This window comes from Lycium barbarum, chromosome 3 (genome assembly GCF_019175385.1).
Source record: "Lycium barbarum isolate Lr01 chromosome 3, ASM1917538v2, whole genome shotgun sequence".
Lineage (NCBI taxonomy): Eukaryota > Viridiplantae > Streptophyta > Magnoliopsida > Solanales > Solanaceae > Lycium > Lycium barbarum.
The window spans coordinates 31,533,858-31,559,479 of record NC_083339.1 but is presented as its reverse complement, the minus strand read 5'-3'; the positions used below and the strand labels follow the sequence as shown (position 1 = coordinate 31,559,479).

Genomic DNA, 25,622 nt, shown 5'->3' with positions numbered 1-25,622 from the left:
AATTTTCGTAAATATGCAAGCAGGTGGAGAACAGAGGCTGCCCGAGTGCAACCTCCTATAGATGAAGAGGAACTTCTGTCGAATTTTATCCGCTCACAAGAGACAAACTTCTATGATAGAATGCTTTCAATAGCCAGAAGACCTTTCTCTGAACTGGTGTAAAGGGACGAAGCCATAGAAGACAACCCCAAAACTGGCCGAATAGTAAGCATGACTGGAAAATCCACTGGTTCAGGTTCCTCCGGGTTCATGCGCAAAAAGAGAGAAGACGTGGCTAGCATATCCCATACCCTAAACCCAAAAGAAGGGAAGATTTCTCGATGGGAGCATATACTTCACCTCCTCCAAATAATTATGTAACCACCCCGTACAACGTGGCACCCGTATATTACGCGCACCCTACCTTCCAATCACCACCCCCAAACTACCAAGCCCCACCAAATACCTTCCAATCACCACCCCCAAACTACCAAGCTCCACCAAATAAAATACCTTCCATTCGCCTTCCCCAAATTACCAAGCTCCACAGTCAAATTATCAGACTCCCCCACCCATATACCATACCCCACAAAAGACCAACCCAATACCTACCATAACCATGCACCACCAAACTCCTATAATGCACCACGTCCCAATTTTGAGAAGAAACCCCCTCGGGTGTTCACTCCGCTAAAGGAATCTCAGACTGATTTGTTCAAGAGGTTAAGCGTGGCTAGAATGATTCAAGTACTTCCGCCAAAAGCTATTGACCCAAAGAATCGGTTTTACCGAGCTGACCAAACATGTGCCTATCATTCCAATGGAGTAGGACACAGTAATAATGATTGCATTAATCTCAATTACAAAATATAGGATCTGATCGACCGGAATGAAATTGTGCTCCAGATAGCCCCTCCGAAAGTGAACACCAACCTTTTGCCGAACCACGGCAATAACGTGATTCACATCACTTAAAAAGAGGAGGATTGGGTCGATAGGAGGCCTACAATCCGCAAACCTATGAAAGAACTTGAGCGTACGGTAGCGTCACTATCCCTGCAGGAACGACCGCAATTCAAGGCACTAATCCTTGTACTAATGACAACACACGTTGCCTAGGTAACTCCGGCGACACCTTGAAAAGAGTTTGTGGTCCAAGTGGCAACTGCGCATGGTATCACGAGATTAGGAAGAGGTTATACTCCTGAGGACTTAGTTGAAGAGGGCCCCCGAAGGGAGGGTAATCAAAAAAAGACCATCACAGAAGGAGAAGCTGAAGACTTTTGGCGCCGAATGCAGCCAAAGGAATTCTCCATTATCGAGGATTTGAAGAAAATGTCGGCTCAAATATTAGTGCTAGCATTACTGCAAAGTTCACCCAACACCGCTTGGCTCTAGTGAAGGTATTGGAGGAAGCTCACGTCCCGGCTGGAACAAACAGTGAAAATCTGGTCGAAATGATCGCCCATGTTATGGAATAACACCAAATTGCATTCACAGAAAAAGAGTTGCCCAAGGAAGGCATAAACCACAACAAAGCGTTGCATGTCACTACCATGTGTCGCAACAAAGTGGTAACCCGGGTGTTAATTGACAATGGGGCAGGACTCAACATTTGCCCCGAATCTACTCTAACTTAGCTAGGATACGACCTTGGAAAGGTTCACCAAAACCACACTAACATAAGAGCATTTGATGGAGGACATTGCGAAGCCACTAGAATAATTGATCTGGATATTCAAATGGGACCTGCTGAGTTCACCACGGAATTCCAAGTCATGGAAATACTAGCCAATTACAATTTGCTTCTAGGAAGACCATGGATCCACATGGCAGGGGCAGTACTATCCTCACTCCACTAATCTGTAAAATTTGCATGGGAAGGAGAAGAAGTAGTGGTCCATGGAGAGGCCAGCATGCACAATTATCCAGACAATTCAGTACCCGTTATTGAAGCCACACCTAAGGGAACAGTTTTCCATGTCGTGGAGTTAGTGAGAGCGGCCCACTAGATAGATTCCATGAAAACTCCCATGACGGCAGTTATGAAATGATTGCTTGCACTATGCTTCTGAATGGGTTCGAACTTGAAAAAGGTTTAGGGAAGAATCTGCAGGGAATCATTGAGCCCGTTCCTATCCTTCAAAATAATTTTGGCTTCGGGCTTGGTTACGTCCCCACAGAGGAGGAAATGCTTACTAGAAAGTGACAAGAGGTTACAGATCTCTTCAAACCCATCCCAAATCTGTACCAATCATTCCCCCACAAAATGCTTGTGCTCGAGGATGTCGACATTGAAGAAGGGATAAGGATGTTATTCCAAGAGGAAGATTGCTACGTGATTCTGGAAGAATGTGTTGAAATACCCAGCATCAGAGGGGTAGAGCCGGGCAAGCAACTGTCCAACTAGGCCTCTACCTCGCTACTGGCTCTTCGGTAGAGAAAGATGAATTTATTTTTGAAAATAGGAAGAGTAGGTTGAGGCCCGATTACTAACCCTCTTTGTCACTTGCATACCTCATAATGTTTTCAAAAACAAAAATAGTTTGACCTAAGCTAGGACCACAGTTTGTACTTCTAATATGTTAAATCAATGAAAGCCTCGGTTTGTTAAAACTGTTGCATGCATGTTTTATACTAACATCCTTGCCTTAATTTTTTCTTTTTCTTTTCAGTAATAAAAATGATAAAGAAACATTAAATGTCATGACATGTTGCGAAACGAATGAGTTGTACAGCGTAAGTGAGGAACAATATGAGGAATATGACGAGACCATAATGCTACTTGAGCGTCTCGCAGAAGAAGTGGAACAGTTGGAGAACAAGCAGAAACCAAACTTGGACGAAACGGAAACCATAAATGTAGGTGATGAAGAGAATGTCAAAGGGACGAGGATAAGTGCACACCTAGATGCCCCCTCAAAGAGGAATTGATAAGCTTGCTAAGGGAGTATGGGGATGTTTTTGCTTGGTCATACACCGACATGTCGGGGTTAAGTACCAGCATAATATCCCACAGGTTACCCATCAACGAGGGGTTTGCTCCAGTAAAGCAGAAAATCCGACAATTCAAGCCAGATCTCAGTATCCGAATCAAGGACGAGATGGAGAAACAAATTCAGTCTGGAGTAGTGGAGGTAACATCCTACCCCACCTGGCTAGCTAATATAGTCGCGGTACCCAAGAAAGACGGCAAGATAAAAATCTGCGTAGATTATCGAGAACTAAACATGGATAGCCCAAAGATTAATTTTTTGCCTCCTAATATCCACACACCCATAGACAACTGTGCCAAGCACGAGCTGCAATCGTTTGTAGATTGTTTCGCCGACTACCATCAGATCTTGATAGATAGAGGGGACACGGAAAAAACAACTTTCATCACCTCATAGGGAGTGTACCACTACAAGGTAATGCCATTTGGCCTCAAGAATGCTGGTTCAACGTACATGAGAGCAATGACCACCATTTTCCACGACATGATCCACAGAGAGATTGAGGTCTATGTGGACAAAGTCATTATCAAATCAAGAGAACGTTCGAAGCATACCACACATTTGAGGAAATTCCTCAATAGACTCCGGAAGTTTAATTTGAAATTGAATCCGACAAAGTGTGCATTCAGAGTACCGGTTGGAAAATTACTTGGATTCATAGTCAGTCGAAGAGGTATAGAGCAAGACCCAACAAAGATCAAGCTATCCAAGAATTTCGGCCCCCTCAAACCAAGAAACAAGTCATGAGCTTGCTGGGAAGGCTAAACTACATCGGACGGTTCATAGCTCAATCCACCATCATTGTAGAACCCATCCACAAACTTTTGAAGAAGGATGCTCCTACAAATTGGACAGAGGAATGCCAAAAGGCATTCGATACTATCAAGAGATATTTGTCCAATCCACCGGTCCTGGTACCGCCAAGGCCGAGAAGTCCTTTGCTGTTATACTTGTCGGTTGCTGAAAACGAATTCGGATACGTGTTAGGACAGCACGATGAAGAATGGAAAAGGGAGTGCGCCATTTATTATCTGAGTAAAAAAATGACGACCTGCGAGGCCAGATACACGCTGGTGGAACAGACTTGCTGTGCTCTAACCTGGGTAGCTCAGAAATTAAGGCACTACTTGTCCTCATATACCACTCACCTCATATCTAAGATGGATCCTTTAAGGTATATATTACGTCAGCCCATGCCCATCAGGAAGTTGGCCAAGTGGCAGATGCTGTTAAGTGAATTTGACATCGTATACATAGCACAGAAAGCCATCAAGAGACAGGCTTTGGTTGATTTTCTAGCCGCATGCCCGGTGGATGAAGAACTTGAACCACTTCATATCCATTTCCCAGACGAAGGTGTATTGGTTGTAGACATGCAACAACTCAAGTGAATCACCAAGAAAGAACTCGAAGAGATAATGTGCTATGCAATTATGTGAATTGGAATACAAATGGGATGCAATGTCATGCAAGTGCTATGCAATTCACCCAAAGCCTTCTCTCTGTACTGTATACACATGCTAAGAATAATGTCTCATAGCCATGACCCATGGGGGACTTGCGAAGTCCATGTAGCACTCTCGCTCCAAATATACCATAAATCACGAGCACTCTCTTTCGCTCCAGTAACAACCGCAGATCACGAGTACTTTCTCACACCGGAATTAACCTCAGATCAGGAGAACTCTCTCTCTCTTTTACGCTCTCCGGCAAAGACCTCGGAGGCTCCACTCTCTCTCTTATCATCATTTCAATTTTACAATCATATTAAGTCACATATGTAATATGGTATGTATGCCATGCACGAAATCAACAACACCAACACCACATATCATGGGATCAACAGTTACTTGCCATAAAATTCACATCACAACTCAATTCATTTATATTATCCTTCCTTTCCAGATGATAAGTGAGATATCATGAGACAGAGATGAATACAGTCTATTCATAGGTACATCAGACCACATATGAAATATAAAATATGAGATGTATACCATGCATGGGATCAAATCAACAACCTCGCAATTTCTTAGAATTAAAAACACATGCCAAGCCAAGAAGTCAATCTAACATTATATCACCAATTAGAGAACTAAGGGATGCAAATCAGGACTGCCGAAAACAACTCAAGTCACCAATACATGGTTCATTTTTTTATAAGATATGTGAGGCACAAGGCAACTTAACAAGATCAATCAACATTCATAAGTAACAACAAACACGGCAGCAAGCCTACACAACAACCGACGATAAAAACCTAATTGGAATTCACCTCCACACCATACCCAGAGGCCTTTCATGTTGTTCCCGTCAATAACCACCATCTACATACGTGTCCCTAATCGGAGTCTAAATATATGTAAGCCGTAACTTACCTCAGTGCTGAGCAGGTTCTACGAACTAATCAACTTGCATCTTTCCTTTTCGTATCGCCACAGAGCGATAAAGTCTATCAATTTAGTACTTTACGTTAGTAAACGAGTCTAAGGACATCGATATAGCTATACATCTAAAACGACTCAAAAATGACATTAGAAAATTGACCCCGGGCCCATAAGGGCAAAATTGGAAATTTATTGGGAATGTAGTTTACCCAAGTCTAAACAATCACCACCCCAAAATTCATGCGAATCTAATCCCTAATGAGCATCAATTTCATCAATTTACCAAAACCCCCATTGAATCCCTTGAAAATCCGTTGGGAAATCAAATGTTGAGTTTAGAAATAGTTTATCCAAGCTTAATCAGCTAAAAACTAGGAAATCCTTCCAAATCTATCCATGATAAGTTAAGAAAAAACATTTTCTACCCTAGGGTTGATAAGTCACAAAAACCCACTTTCAAAAAAGGTTTCCCATCAACAAAAATCCTTAATAATCCAATAGGAAATCATAAAACAAGGATATGAAGCTTACCCTATGAGCTAATTTGAGAAACCTTCCAATTTACCCCTTTAAAGAGCTACTAGGTCCAAGACCTGTATTTAGGAGATTGGGGTACGAAGTTGGAAAAAATGTGATTAAAAACAACTTTCTGGTCCTACGATCCCGCATATATGGACGACCCCCGCATCTGCTGAAAATTACCCGTAGAGGCGAAACCGACTTAAATATCTGAAACACGCATGTGCGGCCGGACTTCCGCAGATGCAGTTCCGCGCCTGCGAAAAACACATCGCAGGTGTAGAACCTTCCTGACGTCACACGATCTCGGACCTGCGGACCAAGTCTCGCAGAAGCATGCCTGCAGGTACGGCCCATGACCACAAAAGCGCCACAGCAGAAACAAGCAAAAATTTGGTTTTTCACCAATTTCAACCCGAAAGACGAAATGTATCCCACTCTAAAAAAACGCTACAAACTCACCCGCCCCCTCAAAATACCCAAAAGAGGTCATCTTGACCCGCTCAACACCCAACACCCAAACAAGCTTTCCAACCAAAGGACCAAAATACCCTCGAGTGCCTTGGAGAATCGAACCAATGCCCTACCAAGTTATAATCGACCTTTTGGACTAATGGAACCGACAGAAACCTCAAAAAGACTCATTTACCCAAAAGACAACTATCGGTCAACACTTTTTCACTAATTCAACTTAAAAGCTTCTAAATTCCACAAAATTAACCAAAACTCACCCGACCACCTTGGGAACCGTTCCATCCATCCCCGCAAGTCGAATACGGTCTAACAAAGCTAGGGGAAGGATCAATATGGATAAAAGGATAAAATACCTAAAACGACCAAATGGGTTGTCATATCAGATACCAATTAAACAGTTGTTTGTCTTCGAACGATAAAGGAAAGTACGAAAGCCGACAGTAACTAAGAAATCTCTATTATAAACTCACGAAAGTCTCTACAGGCAAGAAATACGCCGATAGAACTGCTTGTTCATCTTATTAATCATAACTTCCATTAACTTAGTTCAAAGACCCAGATTTCCATATTTCCCATATTCGAAGTTTCTTTCATAACTGATCCCCCAATATAAGAACTTCCTCCACTTGAATTTTCTGATTTGATTATAACCACACCTCTGAACGAGGCCGATAAGTTCCAAAAAAATTTCCCAAACAACACAATCCTTCCGATGTAGCCATAAACCATTACCCATTCTATATCGGTAAAACATTATGCTCCAACTAATCTTTCTTTCACACTTCCAAAGTCATCTTTAGCATCAATATTCCCTAGAAACACATAGACACATGCCACAACTTCAAATCATGACTTGCTCTTGCCAGGAAGAATCCTTGCTTGATCTGGGAAAATTCTAATCATTTCCATCAAAAAGTGATTTTATCCAAAACTGATTGCACCAGTCCAAAACTTGTTAGTTCCATTTCCTCGAGTTGAAGCTACTTGGTCGGCACCCTTCATCGCATTCCTCAAAAATCTTTGAGAACATACCATGCGCATCACCCTAAAGGCTTCCCATAACCGATTACACCTCCTCAATTCATCCCCAATGGTTACCCAAACTGAATTTTAACCTTCATGAAACCAATCATAGTCCTTTCATACATCCTCTGCAACCGATTCTAATCTCTCTTCTCATGAATAATCGATCTTGTGCCATCAACGCAGCTCCACAGTTTGAATTCTATCCAAGTCATCAACTTAGTTCTGAAGAATCATGCTTTATGGTTGCGGCCATGTTTCTCAGCTTCCACCCGATATGCAAATCTGACTGAACCCCATGAACTCTTACTACATCAAATTCTCCTCGTGCTTCCTCTTAACTCGCTCACAAATTCAAACATTTCAACGCAGAACCTCCAGCCTTATTTAATACACCTTCAACAATTTCAAAAGTATCAAATCTTGCAATCTATTGCACCAAACATCGCGCAACTATTCCCAAGTCTTTAATATCCGAAGTACTCACCCATGCTATCCAGTTAGCAAAACTTACAACATGATTCACTACCACGAATACGAACTCACCTCAAGAATATTACTCTAACTTTCAAATTATAGAGATTCCCTAGATTACTTAATGCATACTTACCAATCACTCCCCATCTGAATGATGCAAAAAACACCACAAAATCCACTTGACCCAAGTATACTATAATCTCGTAAGTCCTGCAAAATAGCAGAGTCAATCCTGGAGATATTATTACTCCACACACTCAAACAACTGAGAGTTTCCTTACCTCACTCGACTACAAAACTTATTTCTTCTCTAAATCCAGCGCATCACAAAAATGATTATCATGAATCCTCCCCCCTAGAAATTTCCGACCAACTCTGGTTATCCCAACAAGAATTAATCGCTATCGATACAATACCCCAGACCACCACTGAGCCGATTCATACTCTGTAGGGCAATCATTAATTACTGTACGCACAATCCTACTAGCTTCCTCATATAACTCCATCGAAGTACCCTTGCCAAAGTTCCTTAACTGAAAAATCCTCCTTCTATCTTGGTTCATGAGTTTACTGACCCAACATTGATACGCAAAATATCATATAATGAACTCACCCCTCCTTGTTTCAACCTGTATTACTAATTCTTAACTCAATTTTCGAAATGTCCTTCACCACTTGAATTAGTCTGAAACCATCATTGACCTACAATTTCAAATGTTCTTATTGACCGACCCCTTCTCCAAGTGTCCTTAAATGATGCTTACCCGCGTAGAACCACCCCTTACCTTAATTATCGAACCAGAACACCTTTAATCAAATCGTGTGATTATCTCTCTCATTCAATCAAGTCCACCTAGTCGTAACACCAGAATTACAGGAATAGCCGAGTCTTACACTAGAGGTGTGATGTTTAAATCCCTTGTCCGAGATTAGACGCAACACCCGATAACTCGTCGATTACTAAAACTTCACACTTGCTTATCAATAGGGTCTTTTCTATAATTCAACCACTGGCTCCCATTTGCCTACGATATAACCGAACATACCAACTTATCTATGAACCCTTACATCCCCTCTACCTTAAATAACTGCAACATAAATCTTAAATCAACAAGCTCTCGGTTCAAACGATAACCTCAAAACACCAACCGGCCCTACAAACACACCTCTACTGAAGGACCACAGCTGCCAACACCTTAATTTTCACTAGCCACAAGTAACATTTCCTTCTGACCTAGAACCGATAGTCATTTTTCTGAAGGACCTCGCAAACAACTAATTCTTACTCCACCACTACAATTCTGTCATGTTGAAGCCCAACTTATCTTTTCATGATCGAATATGACATCAACCCTCATGCGTCTTGCAACCTTATCCTTATAAGCACGTCAGATACTAATTGTTCCTTTCATATAGTGGAGTTTGATCTATCTAAATTCTCTTCCTTACGCCTCTGTCCCATAAGACAAGAAGCACTCTTACCACTATACCTTAAGAAATCTTACAAAAGTCGCCCTTTATATCCTTATCCTTAACTTCTCTTCATTATCTTAACACAGTCACTATCCTCTTGTCAAATTTGACGATCTTTCCTAAGTTACACTTGTTTCCTGATGTTGACATCAACACTTTTTCGTTGCTGAATTGTTGACTTGCCATTGATACACTTGTGCCACAAATCTATCATACTAAACTTGATGATGCTGAAACTTTCCTATACTAATCACACCTTGAGCAAATCATTCCAGTGAAAAAATAATTTTACTCTCTCGACTTCTGAGTAACTCACCGTTGAAGACATTGGAGATCATGCAGTCCTCTGTGTTATCACTTTCATTTTCCAAGAATATCACTAACTAATGATTTCCAATAATAATACCACTCAACGGGGTCTTCAAATCATAGATGAAAACTGAACTGGTCACGTGTCTGTGTCAGAATAACACATCTCGTACCGTACCACGCCATATCATATCGACCACTCATTAATGAAAGCAAGAATATGCCCCCACCATCAGTGGGAGAATAGAAACACAAGTTCAAATACAAATTCAAATCAATGAGATACCAATTTGAATGAAGTAACACGAAAGGAATGAAAGAATGGATGTTTCCTAGATGCCCTATAGCCTCTTGAGGATAGGTACGGAGGTCTACATACCATTCCACAAGACTATAGTAGACATTTCTCTTGTACTCGTGAGACTAGTGAACTTAGAGCTTTGATACAAACATTGTCATGGCCCAATTCACGGGCATGATGGCACCTATACTATTCCCCCGGTAGGCGGACTATCCCCAAATCATTTACTCATTTAAAAGCAAGTGCGAAATTTAAGTACCTTGAATACCCTAGCTAACAGTTGTAGTACATAAACACATGCGGAAGAATAACTTTAACTATTAAGATACACAAAAACATAGTCTTAACTTGTACAAGAGCTTCTAAAAGATAATACATAATATGATCCTTCTTGAATAGAAGTATTAAGACACTAAATAAGATATTGTCCGAAGGTAGGAAATAGATAGAAATATAAGAAGATATCAAGGGCTTTAGGTCCAACTAGTAGCTCACCTTATCGTCTCTTATAAATTGCCTCGGGATCAACCATGGGGTCTTGAACAAGAACCCGGAGAAAACTCTGCACTCAACAAAAAGTACAGCAAGCATAGTATTAGGACCCAAAGTACCCCCATAGGCATCATAGACCGACAACGATTAGATAACGCATACAAATGGAAAGAAATCAACAGGTAAAACATATAAGCAGTCAAGTACAGTCACAAATAATTTTCTCAGATAAAAAGTCCATAATAGTAATAATAGTAATAATAATAATACATCTTAATATCCTCCGGTCATAGCCTGGGTGAAAGCTTCTAATCCACAAACCTGCTAAGTGTTTACCTAATCACTTAAAACACACGCAACAACTCAAGGAAATCACCAACAAAGAACTCGAATAGATAAGTTTCTACACAATGATGTGAAGTACAATACAAATGGGATGCAATGCCATGCAAGTTCTATGCAATGTCCCCCAAGCCTCCTCTCCGTACCGTACACACATGCTAAGTACAATGTCTCATAACCAAGACCCATGAGGGACCCACGACGTCCATGTAACACTCTCACTCTGAAATATACCTTGGATCACGAGCACTCTCTTCCGCTCCGGTAATAACCTCGGATCGCAGGCCCTCTCTCACTCCGAAAATGACCTCAGATTACGAGCACTCTCTCTCATTTATGCTCTCCGGCAAAGACGTCGGACGCTTCACTCTCTCACTTATCATCATTTCAATTTTACAATCATATCAAGTCACATATGTGATATGGTATGCATGCCATGCATGAAATCAACCACAACAACACCACATATTGTGGGTTCAAGAGTTACTTGCCATGAAATTCACATCACAACTCAATTCATTTATGTTATCCGTCATTTCCAGATGATAAGTAAGATATTAGGAGACAGAGATGAATAAACTCAATTCACAGGTATATAAGACCACATATGAAATATGAAATATGAGTTGCATGACATGCATGGGATCAAATCAACAACCTCGCAATTTCTTAGAATCAGAAACATATGCCAAGCCAGGAAATCAATCTAACCATATATCACCAATCAGGGAACAAAAGGATGCAAATCATGGATGCCGGAAACAACTCAAGTCACCAAAACATGGTTCATTTATTTTTTATGAGATATGTGAGGCACCAGGCAAGTTAACAAGATCAACCAATAATCATAAGGTAGCAACAAACATGGCGGCAAGCCCACATAACCGCTGACGTTACCAACCTAATTGGAATTCACCTCCACACTATACTCGGAGGCCTTTCATGCTCTCTCTATCAATAACCAACATCTACATACGTTTCCTTAATCAGAGTCTAGACATATGTAAGTCGTAACCTACCTCTATGCCGAGCCAGTCCACAAACTAATCCACTTGTGCCTTTCCTTTCCGCATCGCCTCGGAATGATCAAAGTCTATCAATTTAGTACTCTACGATAGTAAACGGGTCTAAGGACACCCATATTGCCAAACTTCTAAAACGACTCAAAAATGACATTAGAAAAGTGACCCTTGGGCCTACAAGGGCAAAATGGAAAATTTATTGGAAATTTAGTTTACCCAAAGTCTAAACAATAACCATCCTAAAATTAATGTGAATATAATCCCTACTGAGCATCAATTCGTCAATTTACCAAACCCCCCAATTTTGGAGAGAACCCTTAAACTAATCCATTGAAAATCCCCTGCAAAATATAATTTTGAGTTTTAAAATAGTTTATCCAAGATGAATCAGCTAAAAACTAGGAAATCCTTCCAAATCTATCGATGATTAATTAAGAAAAACTTTTTCTACCCAATGGTTTATAAGTCACAAAAACCCTCTTTCAAAACAAGTTTCCCATCAAGAAAAATCCTTAATAATCCAATACGAAATTATAAAACAAGGATAGGAAGCTTACCCCATGAGCTACCTTGAGAAACCTTCCAATTTCCCCCTTTTAATGAGCTGCTAGGTCCAAGAAATGTATTTGGGAGAATAGGGTTTGAAGTTGGAAAAGATGGGACTAAAAACAATGTTTTGGTCCTGCGATCCCACATCTGCGGACAATCCCCCACAGATGTGGAATCGAATATGTGAAAAATTACTCGCAGAGATGAAACCAACTTATATATCTGAAACACGCAAATGCGGCTGGACTTCTGCAAATACGGTCTCGCGCCTGGGAAAAAACATCGTAGGTGTGGAACCTTCCTGACCTCACACAATATTCTATTACCTGCGGATCAAGCCTTACAGTACCGGGCCCGCAGGTGCGGCCCTATGTCCTCAAAAGCAGCACACTAGAAACCAGCGAAAATCTGGTTTTTCACCAATTTCACCCGAAAAAGAATCCGAGACCTCCCGGATACAAACCAAACATGCACCCCACTCTAAAATCACGCTATGAGCTCACCCGCACCCTCAGAATTCCCAAAAGAGGTTGTCTTGACCCGCTCTGCCCCTAAACGCCCAAACAAGCTTTCCAACCAAAGGACAAAAATACTCCTGAGTACCTCAGAGAACCGAACCAACAACCCTACCTTCCGGACCTAATGGAACCAAAGGAAACCTCAAAAAGACTCATTTACCCAAAAGTTAGCCATTGGTCAACATTTTTTCACTTATTCAACTTAAAAGCTTCTAAATTCCTCAAAATCAACCATGACTCACCCGACCACCTCGAGAACTATTCCACCCATCCCCGCAAGTTGAAAACGCTCTAACGAAGCTAGAGAAAGGGTCAATGGGGGATAAAAGGGTAAAATGCCTAAAACGACCAAACGGGTCGTTACATCAGATACCAATTAAATAATTTTTCGTCCTTGAATCATAAAGGAAAGTACGAAAGCCGACGGTAACCAAGAAATCTCTATTATAAACTCACGAAAGCCTCCACAGGTAAGAAATACGTCGACAACACTTCCTTTAACTTAGCTCAAAGACCCAAATTTCCATATTTCCTATACTTGAAGTTTCTTTCACAACTAATCCCCCAGCATAAGAACTGCTTTCGCTTGAATTTTCTGATTTGATTAAAGCCACACCTCTAAACGAGATCGATAGGTTCCAGAAACATTTCCCAAACAACACAATCCTTCTGATGTAGCCACAAACCATTACCTATTCTATATCGGTAAAAACATTATGCTCTTACTAATCTTTATTTCAGACTTCCAAAGTCGTCTTTCGCATCAAGATTTCGTAGAAACACATAGACACGTGCCACAACTTCAAATCATGACTTGCTCTCGCCAGCAAGAATCCTTGCTCGATCTGGACAAATTTTAAGCATTTCCATCTAAAAGTGATCTTATCCAAAACCGATTATGCCAGTAGTAATGCAATTAGTTCCACTTCCTCGAGTTGAACCTACTTGGTCGACACCAACATCCCATTCCTCAAAAATCTTCGACAACATACTATGTGCATCACCTTGAAGACTTCCCATAACCAATTGCACCTCCTCAATTCATCCTGAATGGTCACCCGAACCAACTTTTAACCTTCACGAATCTAATCATAGTCTTGTCATACATCCTCTGCAACTGATTCTAATCTCTCTACTCATGAATAATTAATCTTGTGCCACCAGCTCGACTCCAAAGGCTGAATTCTATCCAATTCATCAACTTAGCACCGAAGAACCATGCTTTATGGTTGCAGTTTCCATGTTTCACAGCTTCTACCCAATACGCAAATCTGACCTAACCCTATGAACTCTTAATGAATGAAATTCTCCTCGTGGTTCCTCTCGCTCACAAATTCGAACATTTAAACGCAGAACCTGCAGCCTCATTTAATACACCTTTAACAATTTCGAAATTATCAAATCTTGCAATTTCTTTCACCAAAACTCACGCAACTACTCCCAAGTCCTTAATATCTGAACACTCACCCATGTTATCTAGTTAGCCACACTTACAACATAATCCACTACTACGAATACGGTCTCACCTAAAAAATATGACTCTAACTTTCAAATTTTAGAGATTCCCAAGATTACTTTTTAATGTGTACTTAGCAATCACTCTCTATCTGAATGATGCAAGCGACACCACCAAATCGACCTGACCTAAGTAATCCCATTACTTGGAATTCGAATCCTTTCCATTTTTCGAAATGTACTTTGTTCCTTCCAATTCTCGATCAGCTATACTTTTATCTTAATTCTTTAATTTTCAAAACATGAGGAGTGTGTACAGAAACATATACCATATCATATCCGACCCCTGCCAAGGGACTCGGCAAACAGAACGTGGCCACCCCCCGACGCTGGTGCCACAAAACATAAGGAGCAGAATAGGGGATAACCCCGTAACATAACATATCATATCAGATGGCCATATCAGATCATATCATATCAGAATGTGTGTACATGGCACAGCATACTCCACAACCCATGTACATATATACCTGCCCCCTCACATCGAGACACGGCGAACAATGCAGTGGAATACGTTTGACAACATATCCTGGCCCGGGCTCAGTGTGGGAAACATTGAGGCATCCATGAATGGAGTAGTGAGAAACTAAATGCAATAAAAAATCATATATTTCCAGAGACTCAATAAGGCATATCGAATGACAAATCAAACCAACGAAATCGAACAGAATCATAGTAAGTGTATGTCGTATGTCATAATGAGTTACGGAAGAATAACCCTTCTGGGATCATTTTCATATTCCAAAATAGTTTACCAGACTCGAGGGAATCATTAAAAAAATTCTTCCTTAGTAGTTAAAAGGATAGTTAAAACGTTTCATTTTATATTGTTCGAAAATAAGGCAATAGTACACTAAAAGGCAAAGCGGGAATAGTGGGAGACTAAATGAGACACAAAATATCATACCTTTACAGAGATTCAATAAAGTATTTAGAATAAGTATCATTGGTAGTTAGAAGAGTAGTTAAGGCGTTTCCTTTAGAACCGCTTGAAATTAAGTTATAAACACAAAAAGGGTAAAGTCGGAAATAGTGGGCCCACCTCAGGACAACCGAAGCGGTGGGCTCAAATTACGTATATTAAGCTTATGGAGTCACCTACGGAGGTCCTAGGGACATTTCATAACTTTCTAGACAATTTGCGGAAGTGTACACAATTCTGTAACAAAGCATACTTATAGGGTCCAATTCCATTGAATGAAAAAGGGACAATTTCAAACGCGGATTCCGAAAGACAGAATATTTTTCGAGGCTCGAATCTAATCCTAGTACATCTAGGACATGCCAAAAGAAGAATCGGGATAGCTTTACATACCTTTTATGCTTTTTACGCCTTTCCAAGTTCACTTCCCGTTTCGTCCAAAATCTACAAATGGTCACATTTACCAAATGTTAACCCTAAGACTTTAGGACTTAAATATCAAATCAACACTTTTCTACAGAAATTTGGGCAGCATTTCCCCTATACATACAACATCCCCGAGATTCAACTCGGCTCAAATAGCAACAACCATACCAAACAACAATACCAATAGTCATCAATGATCGACTAAAACGCATTCTAACATAAATAGTCTTCTTTTCCGAATAATGCAACAACTTCCAAACCAACTTTACACTTTCAAGTCAATATCAATATTTCCATTTTCATACACTAATTTAAGATCATACAAACATAGGCCAAGAATATTCCAAGCCATATATCCAATATTCAATAATTCCATCAATTCCATATTTCACCCAAAAGTCTTACATATACAACAAAACCATCAAAACACATTTTCTACTTGCAAATTCATGATCAACAACATCAATCCATACTTTCACAACTTCATTTTCCATAATATCATAAAATCACACTAAAATGACATAACCTTCTACAATCCATTTTATTGCCAACTTAAACCATTTAGCCCTCATTTACATCATAAGGATCACAACAACACAACTAACACATTAAACAAAATTAATCCATTTCCATTCCAATTCCATACATCACACGGCCAACACCTATATTTCCAACTTCAACCAAATTCATTCAACTTTCATTTCCAATATAAATTCCACCATAACCACAACTAGAATACAACACAAAAATTTAACTCATCATATCTATACATTAACACACACACACGGCCACCTTCATATAAACACACCCACTTTGCAAACTTCCATATTTTCATAAATTCTACTCATTTCTACATACTACAACACATATACATATATTCCAAAGTAAAAGGAGCAAAATCTTACCTTTTTCTTCCAAACTTCTTCACTAAACCCACTTGTTAAATGGATGAAATAAGAGCTCTACCTTCCGAAATAACTGCACCACGTTATAGAGGGTCCTTAAATTAGTAGGATTATCACAAGACAATAATTTTTGAATCAAGATTTTGAGGGGTGATTTTTGAGAGCTCATGGCCGAATGGCTTTCAACTATGGCTCTTGGTATTTTGTTTTTCTCCTTATTTGAATTCTTGAAGCTTCTTTGGATAAATGATGAATATATAACCCTTTTTATCTTATTTAGCACATGGGAATTTAATTAAAAACCATGGGTTGGGCCTTGGCCATGTTGTGGCCGGCCACCCCTCTCTATTGGGCTTGATTTTCTCTTCATTTTGTTTTGGGCCTAACCCGGTTGGTCCCGAGTTGGGCCTAGCCCACTGACCTTTCGACCTTAAAACGTCCATATCTCCTTGTACCGACGTCACCTGGGAACCCACGACCTATGGTTGGAAAGCTAACTCAATTATCTACAACTTAATTTTCTTGGTATTTTTCCAAATTCCAAACTTATAATACTGGTTTTGTCCCTCAAAGTCAAGTCACCCGAAAACGTTTTCTTAAAAATATTCATTTGGAGGGCTTCCACTTTGATTTGGCCCAAGGGCCCTTCACGAGTTGTGTTTAACTTTACATATGCGATTCATATAACTTGTCACATGTTCCAAAAAAAAAATCTTGACATGTGGGCCCCACCTCAGCTTACAAATAATCCGACGTTCGAAAATACGGGATATAACACTTGGTGTCCAAGACTAGGGTGTCACACCCCAAACCATGGCCTGGGCGTAACACGACACTCGATGCCTGACTGCATGTGACCGAGCGAACCACATGGCTTGTTGACTCAACATGGGCATGAACTGATGTGAAATAAACTATGAACATGCATAATTTAAGTAGAGCATGGGACCATAAATCATAAGTCTGAAATTATCATAATATTATAATGCGGTAGTCTGAATAAACATAACAATAATGAGCTAAAATGGCTAGACGAATCTGAATATTTGGCATAACATAATTGAATAGTCTATGCAACCTCTGACATGAATCTGACTACTTAACTATTTACCGAGACAAGGCCCCCGACATACCTTAATTGCCTGACTAAAATAAACATAAGTAAAGCCAAAACCCCGAATAGAATGGGCCTCACCGAAAGCTGATACATGTTGAGACCTAACGTATTGATTCGTCATCCTGTAAATTTGCATCGTGAAATGCAGGCCCCCAGGAAAATAAAAGGGACATCAATACACTTGAATTGTACTGGTATATAAAGAAACTGAATGAAATAAACATGGCACATAAATAATAGAAGTGAAACTGAAACTGTAAGCTGAACATGAACATGAGCATCATCTGACATGAGTAAATGTATAATGTGAGTAAAACATTTCATGTGATATATATATATATATATATATATATATCTGGTGGGAGAGCTGTAGTATAACAGACAACATGGAATGACCACGTGGGTACGTGGAGTCTGGTACCTGGCCCGACCAGCAGAGCAGCCCCACACGTTGACAGGGTATGAGACATAAGCATAACATGAATACAATTCAATTGTCTAAAAGTGTCGTCCTAATCTGGTCTGATCGACCCTTCCCTACGTTGGCATACGTAGTTTCAGGCTATTTGAGCCTTCTTTGTAAACCTATGCTACTCCCAAAACATGAACGTAGATATAGTTGGTATCTAGGCCAATGGTCTGTATAACCTGGCATGTAATCATGACTTGTAAACTAGACTCACAAACATGGCTTCCAAACATTATTTCATGAGTATAGTATAACATGGATATAAGTACATATTATAACTTGTATAAAACATGGAGGCATGTCGAGTTTCATGAAAATATACGTAAAAGTTCATATCTTTCATTTAAGAACCCGTGGAATGCAAAGTATGGGTTTTTTATGGATTACGAAAAGATTCTCAATAACCAAAATGGAATATTAAGAACACAATAACGAATTAATCATACAAACATAGTGAATCATAGTGCATATACTTAGGGTTATCATGAACATGTTTAAGACCCTATTTTGGTAAAGTTTTGTATAATCATGGAGGAACGTGGTGTGGGAAAGAACAATGATGCTCCCACATGCAGATAGCAACCCTACATACCTGTAAACGCTCAAAAACTTGTAATAGAATTCCAAAAGCTTGAACTTTGAACCTTGTTATGGGTTTTCTTGAAAACCCTGGGTTAAGAATGATGAACCCTAGTTAGGTTACATGACTACATGTTAGAATTGACTTTGAAGGGCTTGGAATGGCTTACCTTGATGTTTTGGATTGATGGGAGAAGAAAACCTTCGTGCTAGGGCTTGGGAATTGTGAAATCTAATTTTTCTAAGCCACAACGCGTCACTATACGATTTTGTAGTCGCAACTATACGCCATCTGGCCCGAAATTTGGGAATTATACCTGATTTAGGGTAAAAGTTTGTGCTAGGAGTTGGAGAGAATTCTCCAAATTTTTGGGGAATATTTGGGGTCTGAATGAGGGAAATAAGGGGGTGACCCCTTTTTATAACGGTCCAGGTTCTGCCTGGACTGACTTAAATTTTACTTAGTGTGATTGTGCTACCACGTAATGCGTTTGCACTGAGTTGCAGGGTCTTGCCCGGCGCAATCGCACCACCTTCTGGCGCATTCGCGCAGGGTTAATTTCCTGCCCTGACAGTCGATATTAAAATGCGCATAACATGTGATTTTGATATCATATGAGAGCCCACGACCTATGGTTGGAAAGCTATTTCAATTATATACAACTTTCATTTTTGGTATGTTTCCAAATTCCAAACTTATAATAGCGCTTTGGCCGGTTTAAGTCGGATCAGCCGAAAACGTATCCTTACATCATCCTTTTGGAGGGTTATGCCCCTATTCGGCTCAAGGGTCCTTCTTAAGAATGCTCAACTTTCCATGTACTACTCATATAATATAATCCTCATCCCTAATTCTTGTATAACTTTATTCTCCCTTGAGCTCGTACTAAGTCGTCTACAGTCTTGGTAACGCGAAATTTTTCTGGGGTGTAACATCATGTCTACGGGATGAACGAGGTAGACCTGTTATGAAGTCCATATTTATCATCTCCAATTTCCAAACAGGAATATCATATTCTGAGCCAACCCACCAGGCCTCTGGTGTTCGGCTTTCACTTGCTGACAATTCGGACACTTATCCACAAAATCTGCTACATTCTTTTTCATATCATTCCACCAATAAATTTCTTTAAGATCATGATACATCTTAGTGGAACCTGGGTGAAGGAAATACCTGGAGTTGTGAGCTTCTGACATGATTCGTCCTCTGAGCCCATCTACATCTGGAACACATAATCTGCCTCGGTACTTCAAGGTACCATCATCTCCCCCTTATTCAAAAGTTGTTGTCTTATGCTTGTGAATCCTCTCTTTGAGCTGTAACAAGTGTAACGATTCACTTTTTACGTGGTGTTAAGGCATAATAGCTACTACGAACTCGTTGGTGCTCTTTCGGACTTATTTTTTTAAAAGATTCGCCACCTAATTTTTAGAAAATTAGGAAAACCGGGGGTGAAGGGTTTATTCAAATACCGTGAAAATCCTTTGTAATCCAGAGTTCTAGGTAAGGGTTCTGATGATCCCCTAGGGAAGGTGTATTAAGGATCCGTACTATACTGTTGACCTTCGAATTCCAACGTATGAGTATTTGCATGAACTGTCAATTTAGTGTTTATTCTCGCAAAAAATCTTGTCCTTTTGCATATCATTTTGAAAAGAATTTAAAGATGTTCCTTTTATATATAAGGTACGCAGGTTCGGATTTATAATATCTAGGTAAAATAATTCCCCGTTTTTGTAGGTAAGGGTGATGTATTTAGTTTAAAAAATGAGTATCAGATTGTTGTCTTTTTTCTTTTTTTTTTTTTTGAAAATATATAAATTCATTACATTTTGAAATGTCCAATTTTGTCCATGTTTGACACATACTTTATTTGGTTCGACCTGTACAACACGTTTGGAACACTTTACCCGATAACTCATATGTATACGAATGTATTTATTTTAGGAAATGTATTTGTTTAAGACAAATTATGAAATTGGTTTTGTGTTTTGGACTTTTATAGAAAACATTTGATTTTGGAAGTGATCTACCTATTTTGGGCCCAAATGAATGTGTTTAAAGGCTTTAGGAATGTTCAAATCCTCCTTTTTTTTTTTTTTTACTTTCTTGTAAATGGGCTTTGGCCCGAAAGATCCTCTTATTTGGGCCAACTCTGGCCTTGTCATTTTTTGCAAAAATCAGTGGGGTTTCACCCCAAATTATACCAAGTTAGTCGTAACAACATTTACCCATTTTTATCCTTTAGTTCTAGAAAACAAAACTCGGTTTTGGCTTTGCGAAAAACAATCCGTTTAACACACATTTGCAATACTCAAAAGCTTTTTTGAAATACTCTATTCATTTTTCTTGTTTTAAAGATTTAAAACCATGTCAAATAGTTTAATTAATCCACTTTTAAGTTATCAAAAATCGTTACGCTAAATCCGAGTTTTGAAAGAAGCGGTTTGGGGACTTAGAGTCAATCTAGACGGCATGAGCACCGTTGTCCTAAGACTACTAGTTCACATGATGAAGATTCCATTATAACATGAGTTTTGCACAAGTTTTACAAATACATGAAAACTAGAAAAAAAACGAAGGAGAGAAATGAGCAAATAATGTAAAGGCTAGGGGCGTACCAAGCCCCTTGCCAGTCATTTTCACCCATAGCTGGGCCTTCTGCGCACCAAGCTTTTTTCTCCGTCTTTGCGGACTCAATATCTCCAACGAAAGAATTTTACTTATTGGGCCTGAGGCCCAATAGGCAGGCTGACCAGACCCAAGTGGACATGTGGCGAGGGAGGAAAGAAAAAGGGGAAACCAGTTAGTTTATAATTTTTGAACTTATCACAACTATACTAAGAAAAAGGGGAATATACATCAAACATATACATGTATATCAAGACAGGCTCAACTATCACGATTATACTGAGAGAAAAAAAGGCCATATATATCAAACATATACATGTATATCATCACAGATTCCACAGGCCAAGGAAGTAAGGCAGCTATGCTAAGGCTTATGTGTGAATACCACCAGGCCTGTTGGCTGGTCTTTGGCAATGCGGAGGAAGGGAAAATCGTTGCCCCCGTATTCCCGATGCCGCACAAGTTTTAAGGGGTTTCACGAACCCCAGGCATGGGTGGTCACCGGGGAAGGATTAGACTAGACCTCACCCCAAATTACCTTGTCCCATACCAATTCAACCACAAAAATCAGAAGCATATCTCAGGATAAGCCACTACGCAGCTGCCCAGATTCACCACACAATTTACTTTCACAAAGCAAAAGGAATTTATGGACTTGCAGTAGCCAAATATGACCATACACACACTTATGAGAGAGGCCCAAAACAGACTAAATGAATAAAAACAAAAAACAAAAAAAAAATACAAAACCAAGCCCACAGTCATAGGGTGACACATCTGCAGCCCATAAATTATAAGTGGGACAAAAGCAAAACAGCACAATCATAGAGAAGAATAACACAGTTGCAACATCAAATATGGAAGGATCTGGGAAGACAAACCAAAGTCACACAGCCATGAAAAGGCCATACAAGTTGTGACACTCAAAAGGGGCAAATCAGTACCAAACATATCACCATGAAGTGAACTAGAGCATCTTTGCCTCTTACCAATGAGAAGAGCATATAGAAAAAAACAAGGATATGGCTATGGCAGGGAAGGGGGGCAACTAATGCGATCTCAAGGACAAGTAAACAAAAACCAGATAAAGGAAAATGAGCAAGCCAAAAATTGCACTTCTGCCTAACCTTCCATCTTTGTCTCTATCTTGAACTCATGTGCACAATTATTCTTCATTTGGTCAAAGCCAAAATCAACCTTACTAGATCAGTGATAACACTAAGCTAGGGAGGGGGTTTTCACTAAGCCTAAGGAGGCAGAATCTAGATGGTTTCCAGCATTCTTGGCAATGAACCTCAGCATCCACAAACCACAGAAGTGCCATGGAGCCTTTTATTTGAAGGAGACTGTTGTGATCTAGGCTAGGCCTGGATTTTCTCTTCTCCTTTCCCCAAGGCCCCTTGAAAAGGTCTTTCTTAGGTCATATGGCTTTGGTCCATTTCCAGCCTTCTCGGTGTTCACATGGTGGTTTGTGTCTTTCAAGGTTATCTAGCCTAGAACTTAATATAAAATGGTTCCAAGTGTACATCCTCAAACCAAATAGACCTATCCATTTATACTAAGGTCAGAGCCATTGCCTAGAGAAAACAGGGCAGGTTAGACTAATTCAAGTGATGGCAGGATGAAGGTCAATCAATACAGACTATTCAGGATCCCTTGGCTTCCCAACCTCATCTTAGATAGGTCTACAATTCTTCATAGATTCAAGTTATGGCATAAGTCCCATCCCAACTAACCCCTAGGGTACACATGACCAGATCATTAACAAAGCAAGCACAGCAATCTCACAGTGTGTCTGATGCCCAAGGTAGGCAAGGAATAGCACCAACCACATAGGCAAAACACTAGGACCCCGGATCAAAAAAGGTGCAAAAAGGCCTTATGAGGACTCCACAAGCAATCAAGACATCAGGCAGTGTTACTTGTTCCAGGTAAGACACTGTTTGACAGAGTTTATGACTTTAGTGCATACATTAAAAACTGGTAGCTTTTAAACCTTATCTCCCTTTTATTACCCAAGCATATAATAGACAAGTTAACTGATCAGGATTATTTGTTAACAAATGAATGAGCTTTGAAGACCTTTTGTTAAAGAAAAGAGATTTCCAACGGGCAAGTTATATGGGCACTTAGTCAAAAAACCTTAAAACAATTTTGACTCTTAGCAATGACCTTTTATGTACATAGACTAATCAAAAGTTTTTCTCAAGGAACAAAAAAGAAAGGAAAAGAAAGCAAGGGGTAGGTTTATGGCATGATCATAGTTTTGGTAAACAAGGGGATTCAATCATCACATAGGAAACAAATTTCAATCAATAAACCAAAGGGGCAAATTCTCAGACACCAGTCATGGATAAGCAAACTAAGAGAAGGTGGATAAAAGACACATGATCACACATAGGGGGCAAGTAGTAAGCAACAAAATTGACACTTAGTTTTTCATGATGTGGACTCATACCAGGAGAATGCACTTATCAGTCCCACTTCCTTGCACAAACCCAGTTTAAGCAATAAAGTCAAAACAAGTAAACTCCCAAGCTAAAGAAAGGCAACCTTTCAGAAGACATGGTAAAAATCATACAACACTTAAACTTTTCAAACATTGACAACAGTCTATTTAACTTTAGGTGTACCCCCCCCCCCCCTCCTTCCTTTTAGATATAGCTAAGCTGTTTTAATATACCTATGACCTTTGTATGTCCCAAGATCATGAGGAGAATATCAGAAAAATGAGAGAAACAGTCTTAGGCTCCTGAAAGGGAAACAGGATAGGGTGGGGTCATTACCTTCCGATCTCCTTTCAGCAAAAAGGGATCCTGGGCTCCACTGGTCACCATCTCCAGTTCATGCCTAGGCATACCTTTTCCTCTCCTAAAACTCTTCCCCCCATCCTATGGCCTCATACTAATTTTCTAGTGACAGCCCTAAAGGTCCTAGGCAGGTTCAAAACAACCTACCTCTATCACAACATCCACAGTTGACTCATGAAACTATGCCCAGCTTTTAAAGACTTTATTTGCCAAGTTTAAACATGATGCACTAGGAACAGACCCACCATAAGCGTGTAACAACAATTACAAGCTAGTTTTTATAAACAACTTCAGGCCAAGATTATAATCATGAAAGGATCTTTTCTCTTAACCACATTGCATTTTGAAAATAAACACACATTTTTCTTTCCATTAGGATTAATGCTCATAGAGAGAAGCAGCAACATACTCCAATCAATTACTTTAGCCTTAGCCAAATTCTGAGACATTATACTCAACCCTTTCATAGCCTTATTATTAATCCTTAAAAGAACTCAATTCACAACATCAAAAGGGAAAACAAGAGCATCCAAGATAGCCACACAAAGACAGGATAAGCAGACTTATATCAAGGTTCCCATTACCCGTCTTCCCTTTGTCCTTTATCGTTCAAATTATCATAAATTAGATGATCAATCTTCAAAAATAAGATTTTTCTTCACACAACATGTTCATGGACAATTTTACACATGGTGGACCAAAACGGACTCACACATATACACATATTCCTTGTCAAACTACGAACCCTTGAGCCCCTTTCTTTTAATGCCATTTTCAAAGTGGATACATCTTATTACTAGGTTAAGGAAAACATGACAATTATCCTCTTGACAAGATTATTTAACTAATTGACTGACCATTTTGGACCAAACATAGACCATCTTAAGACTGCCTTGAACTCAGTTCATTATAGCAAAATTAAAAACCTTTTAAACTCAACACACACACGTACATATTCTACAAGTTCTACTCAGAGATAGGTTCAACAAGTTCCCATGCTTACCACAAGTAAAACAATCAGACAAATGCAAGCTAAGTGAATACTTTTGATCAAGTTCAAATCCTCCCCCCCCCCCCCCCCCCCCCAGAATCATTATTTAAAACCTCTATCTCAACATATACTAATCTGACACAAAATGCCAAGTTTTCAACCAAATATATATTACTTAAATGAAACAAACAGAGATCAGGACAACCAAGGCACTTAATCCACCTGTAGCCATCAACACCCTTAAGGCCAAACACATTACCAAGAAGAACAAATATAATCCCACATAGCACACAGTAAACCTTCAATCTTCAAACCAAACACAGGATTAAGCAGGACAAACATGATCAGACTAGGTCCAATATGTAAAACCTTCAACTTCAAAACAAATACATTAG

At 39.6% G+C, this 25,622-nt stretch overlaps 1 protein-coding gene across 1 annotated transcript in view; it reads right to left on the bottom strand.

Moving 5' to 3' along the window:
* Window positions 1-7,108: 7,108 nt before the first annotated feature.
* Window positions 7,109-25,622, bottom strand: part of LOC132630664 (uncharacterized) — a 47,056-nt gene continuing 28,542 nt past the window's right edge. The window contains exons 3-4 of the mRNA XM_060346220.1: window positions 25,418-25,533; window positions 7,109-7,167 (exon numbers count right to left, since the gene is read on the bottom strand). Of these exons, the coding sequence (XP_060202203.1) occupies window positions 7,109-7,167; window positions 25,418-25,533 (175 nt within the window). The remainder of the gene's footprint in view (window positions 7,168-25,417; window positions 25,534-25,622) is intronic.